This window comes from Amblyraja radiata, chromosome 35 (assembly GCF_010909765.2).
Source record: "Amblyraja radiata isolate CabotCenter1 chromosome 35, sAmbRad1.1.pri, whole genome shotgun sequence".
In the NCBI taxonomy this organism is placed as follows: Eukaryota; Metazoa; Chordata; class Chondrichthyes; order Rajiformes; family Rajidae; genus Amblyraja; species Amblyraja radiata.
The window spans coordinates 23,384,961-23,396,312 of record NC_045990.1 but is presented as its reverse complement, the minus strand read 5'-3'; the positions used below and the strand labels follow the sequence as shown (position 1 = coordinate 23,396,312).

General features: G+C 46.9%; 1 protein-coding gene across 1 annotated transcript; it reads right to left on the bottom strand.

Annotated features, from left to right (window-relative positions):
• Positions 1-2,280: 2,280 nt before the first annotated feature.
• Positions 2,281-9,646, bottom strand: LOC116991894 (ral guanine nucleotide dissociation stimulator-like 1). Its single transcript, XM_033050869.1, has 4 exons — positions 9,584-9,646; positions 8,751-8,966; positions 5,022-5,125; positions 2,281-2,368 (listed from the first exon to the last, which is right to left on the bottom strand). The coding sequence occupies exons 1-4, from the start codon at positions 9,644-9,646 to the stop codon at positions 2,281-2,283; spliced, it is 471 nt and encodes a 156-aa protein (XP_032906760.1).
• Positions 9,647-11,352: the final 1,706 nt, after the last annotated feature.

The window sequence follows — 11,352 nt, the reverse complement described above, 5'->3', positions numbered from 1 at the left end:
TTGTGCAGAAAGGAACTGCAGATGCTAGTTGAAACCGAAGATAGACATAAAATCCTGGAGTCACTCAGCGGAACAAGCAGCATCTCTGGAGAGAAGGAATAGGTGACGTTTCGGGTTGAGACCCTTCAGTCTCATTCAGACTTCTCTCCAGAGATGCTGCCTGTCCCGCTGAGTCACTCCAGCATTTTGTGTCTATCTTGTTATTTTTCCCTGACCAAACTCTTCAGCTCTGGAAAACTTTAAAAATATTTCAATGACTGAAAGTGTTATTCACATGTAACAAGATTGGTAATTTACCTTCTTAAGAGCTCAGGGCTTCTTAATGACTGATACAACCCATTCAACAAAATGGCAGATGAGTTAAGGCATGATTTAATTTTTAGTTCATTTATGAGTTTAGACGGATGAGGGGGTGGGGGTAACTCATTGAAACTGGCCAAATAGTGAAAGGTCCAGATTGAGCGGATGTGGAGAGTGTGCAGGAAGGAATGGCAGATGCTGGTTTAAACCGAAGATAGAAAAAATACTGGAGTAACTATGCGGGACATCTCTGAAGAGAAGGAATAGAAATAGGAAATGTCAACCCAAAATGTCGCCTATTCCTTTTCTCCAGAGGTGCTGTCTGACCCACTGAGTTACTCCAACATTTTGTGGATGTGGAGAGGATGTTTCCACTAGTGGGAGAGTCCAGGACCAAAGGATAGAGCTTCAAATAAAACAATGTGCCTTTAAAAGGAGATGACGAGGAATTTATTTCGTCAGAGGGTGGTGAATCAGTGGAATTAATTGCCACTGACGGCTGTGGAGACCAAATCAATGGATATTTTTAAGGTGCAGAGAGACAGATTCATAATTGGTACGGGGTTATGGGAAGAAGGCAGGAGAATGGGGTTGAGAGGGTTAGATGGGCCATGATTGAATGGCTGAGTAGACATGATCGGTCAAATGGCCTAATTCTGCACCTATGATTTATGAACCTATAACGTATGATTTATGACATTAAGCAGCTGCCGTCCAAAAGATAATGCAAACAAAGTAGTTGCAGGTGGATTATAATTGCAGCCTGAATCCCACACAACTGATAAACATTATCATTCAGAATAAAAAAGCATAGCAACAGGTGGTAGTTGAGTGAATATTTACACAGAGGTACTGTCATAGAGTCATAGAGTGATACAGTGTGGAAACTGGCTATTCGGCCCAACTTGCAAACACCGGCCAACATGTCCCAGCTACACTAGTCCCACCTGCCTGCATTTGGTCCATATCCCTCCAAACCTGTCCTATCCATGTACTTATCTAAAGGGTCTGTCCCACTTAGGCGATATTTTCGGCGACTGCCAGCGACTGTCACAGTCATAGCAGGTCGTCGAATTACCGTTGAGTTACTCCAACACTTACTACTCTCCACAGGATTCCAGCATCTGTCGTTCCTCGTGTGTACATTTACTGTTTGATTGGTCGACAATATTGATTGGTCTACAATATTGATTGGTCTACAATATTGATTAACTGCCAGCCACTGCTTTAATCCATTGTGAGTATTTTTGACAACCATTTAAGGTCCCACCATGCTGGGTGTGACGTACCTTCTTTAGCAACTCCCGACTCCTCACTTTGTTGTTGTCATAGGAGAAGATTTGTGAAAGCTCTTCAAACTTCAACATACAGTCCCTAATAAAAAGAATGATACAAGGAGGTTGGTTATACCAGGCAGATTAATCATCTGCTAGCAAGGCGTCTGAGATGAAGTAAATAATAGCGTTACAGAGATTGTGGTCTTTACAGAACCTGAATGTTACTCAACAGTGGATTGGCAGTGCTAGAGTTTTTGCCTCACAGCACAAGGGGCCTGGGTTCAATCCAGGCTATGGGTGCTGTCTGTGTGGTGTTTGTACATTCTCCCCGTGACTGTGTGGGTTTTCTCCAGGTGCTAAGGTTTCCTCCCACACTCCAAAGCCGTACAAGGTTGGAGGTTAATTGGCTTCTGTAAATGGTCCCTAATGTCTAGTGTACGGGTGATTATTAGTTGGTGTGGACTTGGTGGGCGAATGGGCCCCCATGGAGCTACACGCTCGAAGACCATGGGCCTACCCAGTAGGCCCAACTCGCCTGCTGGAGACCAGGGACTCGCCCGCCGCAGATGGCTCGGATCACCCACCCAGAGTGGAGGGAGTGGGCCGGGGGGCCGGTGCACAGACCAGTTGCGAGAGGGAGTGCGCCGTCTCAACGGGGGTGTAGCCACTGGAAGCTCAGCAACAGCCTGGACCGGGCACCGCTTCAAGAGGCCGAGCACGTGGACCGCTTGCGGCCTGCAGTGGTGGAGCTGCAGCGGAGGACACAGCGGCTATACTTGGCCAGGCCTGGACTGTGAACGAAGAAATGGTCAAACATGACACCACCAGCATTATATGCAAAATGAATTCCATTATGTAGTGGTTAATTGCATATGGGACAATAAATAAATAAATAAATAAATGTACATTTAACTATTTTCATGCAGTATCTCTAAAGTAAAACTAATTATGGCAGCTAGCCAAATTTCATTGCTGCCCACACATCAGGGGAGGATCAAGATGTCTGTGGCTTGGAGTTCCAATTCCAGGCGCATGCTTTAATATAAATATAATAATTTAACACATTCCATTAGCCAGCAGAGGTTTGCAAATTCTCTACATTGTTGGCAACCGTGCTTATATAATGAAGCCAACATAATCAAAGATTCCCCGACCCCAGTCAATCCTCTTTCTCCCTGCTCCCGTCAGGCAGAAGGTATAGAAGCTTGAAGGAGCGCACCACCAGACTCAGGAACAGCTTCTTCCCCTCTGTTATCGGAATAGTCTTTCCATAAGCTAGGGTAATAATAATAATAATGGATGGGATTTATATAGCGCCTTTCTAGAATACTCAAGGCGCTTTACATCGCATTATTCATACACTCCTCAGTCACACTCGGTGGTGGTGAACTACTTCTGTAGCCACAGCTGCCCTGGGGCAGACTGACGGAAGCGTGGCTGCTAATCTGCGCCTACGGCCCCTCCGACCACCACCAATCACTCACACACATTCACACACAGGCAAAGGTGGGTGAAGTGTCTTGCCCAGGGACACAACGACAGTATGCACTCCAAGCGGGATTCGAACCGGCTACCTTCCGGTTGCCAGCCGAACACTTAGCCCCATTACTGCCCCATTCACCTCTACCCCATTGCGAACATTGGACTTTGTCTCTGGAACTGGTGCGCTACAATACGGAGAACTATATTCTGCATTCTGTATCTATGAGTTGATTTGATGGCTACTACTAAATATTTGAGATCTGTCCTTGTCCACGGGTGGCACGGCGGTGCAGCGGTAGAGGTGCTGCCTCACAGCGCCAGAGACCAGGGTTCGAACCTGACTACGGGTGCTATCTGTATGGGGTTTGTGCGTTCTCCCCATGACCTGCGTGGGTTTTCTCCAAGATCTTCAGTTTCCCCCCACACTCCAAAGACGTGCAGGTTTGTAGGTTAATTGGCTTGGTATAAATGTAAAATTGTCCCTAGTGGATGTAGGATAATGTTAATCAGATTCAGATTCAGATTCAGATTCAGATTCAATTTTAATTGTCATTGTCAGTGTACAGTACAGAGACAACGAAATGCATTTAGCATCTCCCTGGAAGAGCGACATAGCAAATGATTTAAATAAATAATAATAAGTGATAATAAGTGTCCGGGGGGGGGGGGGGTGATTGGCAGTCACCGAGGTACGTTGTTGAGTAGAGTGACAGCCGCCGGGAAGAAGCTGTTCCTGGACCTGCTGGTTCGGCAACGGAGAGACCTGTAGCGCCTCCCGGATGGTAGGAGGGTAAACAGTCCATGGTTGGGGTGAGAGCAGTCCTTGGCGATGCTGAGCGCCCTCCGCAGATAACGCTTGCTTTGGACAGACTCAATGGAGGGGAGCGAGGAACCGGTGATGCGTTGGGCAATTTTCACCACCCTCTGCAATGCCTTCCGGTCGGAGACAGAGCAGTTGCCATACCATACTGTGATGCAGTTGGTAAGGATGCTCTCGATGGTGCAGCGGTAGAAGTTCACCAGGATCTGAGGAGACAGATGGACCTTCTTCAGTCTCCTCAGGAAGAAGAGACGCTGGTGAGCCTTCTTGATCAGAGTTGAGGTATTGTGGGTCCAAGAGAGGTCATCGGAGATGTTGACTCCCAGGAACCTGAAGCTAGAAACACGTTCCACCTCCGTCCCGTTAATGTGGATGGGGGTGTGCGTGCCGCCCCTGGACTTCCTGAAGTCTACAATGAGCTCCTTGGTCTTCTTGGAGTTAAGGGCCAGGTTGTTGTCAGCGCACCATGCTGCTAAGTGCTGGACCTCCTCCCTGTAGGCCGACTCATCGTTGTTGCTGATGAGGCCAATCACCGTTGTATCATCTGCATACTTGATGATGGTGTTAGTACCATGTACAGGTGTGCAGTCATAGGTGAAGAGGGAGTAGAGGAGGGGACTCAGCACACAGCCCTGTGGAACGCCGGTGTTCAGGGTGAGGGTTGAAGAGGTGTGCTTGTCTAACCTAACAGACTGGGGTCTGTTGGTTAGAAAGTCCAGTATCCAGTTGCAGAGGGAGGGGTCGATGCCCAGGTTACCGAGTTTGGTGATCAGTTTTGATGGTATAATGGTGTTGAATGCTGAGCTGTAATCGATGAACAGCATTCTTACGTAAGTGTCTCTGTTGTCGAGGTGGGAGAGGGCGGAGTGAAGTGCCGTTGAGATGGCATCCTCCGTACTCCTGTTCTTGCGGTAGGCAAACTGATAGGGATCCAGTGTGGGGGGTAGGCAGCTTTTGAGGTGTGCCAGGACCTAATGTGCGGGGATCGCAGGTCGGTGTGGAATCAGTGGGCCGATGGGCCTGTTTCCGCGCTATATCTCTAAAATAAACTGGTCCAAAGGGAGCAGGAAGGAACTTGCAATCCATCCACCACATAACTTATGCTCTTTAAGAAAAAACAGGCCAAAGAGAAATGAACTTACTTTGAAACAGTGTCCCAGGTCCTCTTCAGCCTGTAGATGGAGATTGACTGCAAGGCTGATACAATAGCCTGGAGCGAGGAGAATTTCCTCATCATCCTGCATTCCTGAATGGAAAACAAGAGATGTCCATCAGTGGTTGCTGGCTTCCTGATGGCTCAGGGTTTATGAACTTGGCTCTGAGGAGGAGAGTCAGCTGTGACAATAGTACAGCGGTACGATTGTGTCGAAAACATTTAGACTGGGTAACCCAAGGCTTGTTATTCACCTCAGCTCTACACTTCAATGCCGACCACCTTCCGTCAGCAGTGGCCAGTGGTGGCTGGGGTCAAGGACATCAAAAGAGACTTCAGAAGTGTTATAAAACATCACTTCTGGAGTATTTTCAGTTGTGGGTGGGTGGGGAGGGGGGGGGGGGCAGAAAAGGAAGCCTTTCTTTCATCCCATTGTTTGGTTACCCTACCCTGTTCCAGAGCCGCTGTCTGAAAAAGGCTCTGATAATAGCTAAGGACAAACTACACCCCGTCCACACACACCTGGATCTCTTGCCATCAGGCAAGAGATACCGTAGCATCAAAGCCCGGACTACCAGACTGCTAAACAGCTTCCTGCCACAGGCTGTGAGGCTGCTAAACAGTCACTCCACCTGATTCTGCGGCTTTGTACTGACAATTTAATAACTCTGGCACTGGCCACTCAAATCAGCTGCCCTGGACATTTTAATGACTGTTTTTACTGTATTTTAATGTTGCTGTTTTACCTGCTTTTAACTATTTATACTGTTTCATCAGGGACTGGATTGATTTTTTACTGTTATTATGTGTGAAATGTTTTAATGTTTTCCAGGTATTCCCTGGGAAACGTCTTCTCATTTTGCACTGTACAAATGTTGCTTTGCAAGATGACAATAAAGGTTGATTGATTGATTGATTGAAAGCAACGGCGACATTAAAGGGCCTGTCCCACTTACGTGTCCTTGGCACGCAAATTACGCGACTTCGTGGTTGCGTTGAGCCGCGATGTTTCCGCGAAGGTCGCGCACGACTTTATTCGACCGCACATCTGTCTAGAGCGCGTGACGTCATTTGAAGATGGACACAAAATGCTGGAGTAACTCAGCAGGAGCGGCAGCTTCCCTGGAGAGAAGCAATGGATGATGTTTCATGTCTTCAGTCTGAAAGAAGGGTCTTGACCCGAAACGTCACCCATTGCTTCTCTCCAGAGATGCTGCTGGACCCGCTGAGTTACTCCTGCATTTTGTGTCTATCTTCAATTTTCTTGGCATGGTTCTGGGAGTAGGAGTGGGGACGGATCCGGACCACAACGGCTGTGAACCGCAGGCCGAGTTCGGCGATCGTTTGCCCGCTTCTGCTGCTGTTGGAGGTGAGACGTTGCGTCACGCCAGGGTCTTGGGCCTGTCCCACTTTGGCCGTTAGTTCCGCGACAAGCCGTTGTTGCGCGAAGATTTAATTTGCTACAAATATTTCGAAGCCCCGCGCGATGTCGCGCACAACTCCATACACCTCCACGTTTCTCAGTGGGACCGGCCCCGCATGGCCATATGATGCCCGTGCGCCTCAACGCGACCATGAGGTCGTGTCATTTGCGTGCCAAGGACACGTAAGTGGGACAGGCCCTTAACACCTCATGTCCATGACCCACTGCATATGATAATGATTGAAGAAGGATCAAAACAAAGGAGGGTCCACAGAAAATAAAAACTAAATGTTTATCCAATTTACTGCTCTGGGAGGGAGGGAAACTGCTTTGCATCTAATAGCCAATATAATTTTACAAGGGCACCGGTGGTGCAGCGGTGGAGTTGCTGCCTCACAGCGCTTACAGCACCAGAGACTACGTGTCAATGCCGACTGCGGGTGCTGTTTATACGGAGTTTGTATGTTCTCCCTGTGACCTGCGTGGATTTTCTCTGAGATCTTCAGTTTCCTCCCATACTCCAAATATGTGCAGGTTTGTAGGTTTCGGTAAAATTGCAAATTGTCCCTAGTGTGTATAGGACAGTATTAGTGTAGCATAGACTCATGGGGTTAAAGAGCCTGTCTACACATTTTAAAAATGTCATTAAAAAATGTGAAGATAGACTCAAAGTGCTGGAGTAAAGGAATAGGTGAAGTTTTGGGTTGAGACCCTTTTTCAGACTTATATCAGACTTAAAAATCTGAAGATGGATTGCTTTTGTGCATTGTAAAAATGGCAATATTGTTTTTGCTTTGTTAATATTCACATACAAACACATCCTGAAGCATGGATTGTTACGTATGTAACCGCAGTCTATTTCCCTTCAGCAGTCTTGCTGCTTTACTTCAGGGAATGGAATAACGAAAGGCTTGGCTTGATTATATGAGGCAAAGGTTAAGATCTAGCTTGTAGCCAGAGCAGGTCAAGGGTGGAGCTACTGTCGTCTTACGGCGTCAGAGACCCCGGTTCGATCCTGACTACGGGTGCTTGTCTGTGCGGAGTTTGTATGTTCTCCCTGTGACCTGCGAAGGGGTTTTCTCCGAGAGCTTCTGTTTCCTCCCACACTCCCAAGACATTCAGGTTTGTAGGCTTATTGGCTTGCTATAAATGTAAACATTGTCACTGATGTAGGATAGTGTTAATGTGCGGGGATCGCTGGTCGGAACGAATTCAGTGGGCCGAAGGGTCTGTATCTCTAACGTAAACTAAATTAGTTTGTAGGTTAATTGGCCTTGGTTCTTGGTTCTTGGTTTCTTGGTCCTCCAAAATATTCCAACTGGAATTTAAACTGGAGGTGATGAAGGGAGGGATTAAGCCAGAAAGGGTTATTGGGAAGAAAGTGCTACTTTAAATTTAGTTGCATCTGTTTGGGTAACTATAGTTTGGTGGAGATTATTCCATGCTTTAATTGTGCGTGGGAAGAACGAATTGCTGTACACATCTGTCTTTGTATCTGGGACCTCTGTATATTGTGGGGCCTCTGTATATTGTCCCGTGTGTACAGAATGGATGAGAAAGCAGGATAACATAAAACTAGTGTGAACTAGTATGATCAGCATGGACAAGGTGGGCCGATGGACCATGTTTAAAACTGCACGGTAATCGTGGCATCCGGAAATGTGGATGCCAAATAGCTTGTACAATTAAATGAAGCAAGGGAACAAAGCAAAGTGGGTCTGAAGATAGTTTCTCAACTTGAAAAGTCACCCATTCCTTTTCTCCAGAGATGCTGCCTGTCCCGCAGAGTTACGCCAGCTTTTTGTGCCTATCTTTGGTTTAAACCATCATCTGCAGGTCCTTCCTAATCAAAGCAACCACAGCATCTTTAACAGAACACAGCGATGCTCAAAAACACCCGGAGTGAAGCAGTGTTGTTTATTTGCCTCTAATGGAAATAATTTGTAGCATATGTCAAGCTTACAAGCCAGGATGCAGTGGTTTCATTCAGAGATACAGCATGGGAACAGGCCCTTCAGCCCACTGGGTCCATGCTGACCATCGATCACCCCGTACACTAACACTATCCGACACATTAGGGACAATTTGAAATTTTACCGAAACCAATTAGCCTACAAACCTGCACGTCTTTGGAGTGTGGGAGGAAACCGGAGCACCGAGAGAAAACCTACGCAGGTCACGGGGAGAACATACAAACAGACAGCACCCGTGGTCAGGATCGAACCCGGGTCTCTGGCGCTGTGAGGCAGCGACTCTACCGCTGACAGAGGCAGAATGGAGAAGCCATGTGGTTACCTCGGCAACGTCGATCCACTTCTCCATGATTTTGCCTCGTTGCTGGGGCTTCAGCTGCAGGTCCCTCAGTATGGTGCTGACGACGCAATTGGTGACGGTGTTGAACTGAGTGATGGTGGCCCGGACGGTGGATGCGAGGTGCTCATTCCCCTTCTTGTCCCGTTTCGACCAGACGCCGCCCAGGCAGTCATCTGGGACAACCTTCTTGAACAGCCCCTGGAATTAAACACAACAACTAAGTAAGTAAGGGGCGGTACAATGGTAGAGATGCTGCCTCACAGCGCCAAAGACCCAGGTTCCATCCTGACTACGGGTCCTGTCTGAACGGAGTGTGTACCTTCTCCCCGTGACTGTGTGGGGTTTCTCCGGCTGCTCCGGTTTCCTCCCATGTTACAAACATGTACGGGTTTGTAGGTTAATTGGCTAGATGTAAATTGTCCCTAATATGTGGGGGTCGCTGGTTGGTGCAAATGCGCTGGACCCCTGTTTCCGTGACCGAAGACCGAAGTTTCCGTGCTGTATGTCTAAACTAAACTAATCTACCTCCCCCAATACGTGTTATTGGTACTGACAATGAAACAATGAAATTCCTATTGGCAGAAGTGCAAGATGATAGATAACTGTCAATTGGCTTCTGTAAATTGTCCCTTGCGTGTAGAATAGAACTAGTGGATGGGGGTTGCTGGTCGGCGTAGGCTTTGTGGGCTGAAGGGCCTGTTTCCACGCTGTATTTCTAAACTAAACTAGACTTGTGATGGTGCAATTAAACATTACACTTCAAATAATGCGCTCAAAGGGTCAAGAATGAAAGAATTAATGGTCACTTTACCTACGCCTCTCATGATTATGTCCACTTCATTTATGTCCCCCTCACTCCTGCACTCCAAAGGAGGCATCGTGGCCTATTCAGCCTCTCGCTATAATCTAGGCCTGCAAGTCCAGGTAACGCCTTGGTGAACCTCTTCTTCACCCTTTCCAAAATTGATGACACCCTTCCTCTGGCCAAGCAACCTTGATATTTCAAGTCCAGATAAAACACATCCACTGGTTCTCCCTTATCCACTCTACTAGTTACATCCTTGAAAAATTCTATAAGATTCGTCAGACATGATTTACCTTTCATAAATCCATGCTGACTTTGTCCAATGATTTCACCACTTTCCAAATGTGCTGCTATCCCATCTTTAATAACATGACATCCAGCTCAGAAAAAAACAAAAAGGTTGTTGAAATATTCCCTGGCACAAGGATTCCAATCTTGATATCGGAATCACGTGTTTAAAACAACATGTCTTGAAACTTTCAAATGCTGCTGTGAGAAGTGAACTAACATAGTACTAACGGCATTAATAATGCGAGGAAAAGACAGGAGTGCTCACTCAATACTAATACGTGGCATTTGGAGTAATCAGGCACTTCTTCCAAGGTGGTGTCCCACTCAGGCGACTATTTGCGTGCTAGCCACAGAAGCAGATCTACAAACTCATCTTACAATCGCTCCACACTCTTAAATCTCCACTCCCGCAGCAACATTTCTTACTTGGACTGTGATCTTCTTAAACTACCTATACACTGTAAATGGTTTGGTTGTAATCATGTATTGTCTTTCCGCTGACTGGATAGCACGCAACAAAAGCTTTTCACTGCACATCGGTACACGTGACAATAAACTAAACTGAACAAATGGACCCAAATTCATCTCACGGATCCAAACAAAATGGTCATCAGAGACACACACCACCTGGCCACGCTCCCAGTTCAATCCTACCATGGGGAAGAAGGTACAGGAGCCTGAAAACTATGACCTCCAGCTTCAGGAACAGCTCCTTCACAACAACCATCCGGCTACTGAGCACAACACACACCAAACTTCAAACAGTTGGTGCACTAGGACTCAAGGCTTTTGCTTTGCACTGAAGTCATTCAGCACTGAAACAGACCCTTTTGCCCAACTTTCCGACCAAGATGCCCCATCAACCTGAACCTCATCTGCCCAAATTTGGCCCATATTCCAGTAAACCTTTCCTATCCATGTACTTGTCCAAATGTCTTTTTAAATATTATTGTACCCACCTCAACTACCTCCTCTGGCGGTTTATTTCATACCCTCTGTGTAAAAAAATTTGCCCTCAGAATCCTATTAAATCTTTCCCTTCCGACCTGAAATCTGAGTCCTTGATTCCAAATGCAGGAGTAGGCCATTCGGCCCTTCGAGCCTGCACCGCCATTCAATATGATCATGGCTGATCATCCAACTCAGTATCCTGTACCTGCCTTCTCTCCATACCCCCTGATCCCTTTAGCCACAAGTGCCACATCTAACTCCCTCTTAAATATAGCCAATGAACGGGCCTCGCCTACCTTCTGTGGCAGAGAATTCCAGAGATTCATCACTCTCTGTGTGAAAAATGAATTAAGGGACAGAAGTTTAGGGGCAACATGAGGGGGAACTTCTTTACTCAGAGAGTGGTAGCGGTGTGGAATGAGCTTCCAGTGGAAGTGGTGGAGGCAGATTCGTTGGTATCATTTAAAAATAAATTGGATAAGCATATGGATGAGAAGGGAATGGAGGGTTATGGTATGCGTGCAGGCAGGTGGGCCT

What these genes read in the sequence shown, in the direction of transcription:
- LOC116991894 (XM_033050869.1), bottom strand. Translation starts at nt 9,646, where the DNA reads ATGCCTCCTTTGGAGTGCAGGAGTGAGGGGGACATAAATGAAGTGGAC. An exon ending in TGGACATAATCATGAGAGGC is followed by an intron (nt 8,967 to 9,583) that starts GTAGGTAAAGTG and finishes GTTTAATTCCAG; the next exon opens with GGGCTGTTCAAGAAGGTTGT. An exon ending in AGTGGATCGACGTTGCCGAG is followed by an intron (nt 5,126 to 8,750) that starts GTAACCACATGG and finishes TTTTCCATTCAG; the next exon opens with GAATGCAGGATGATGAGGAA.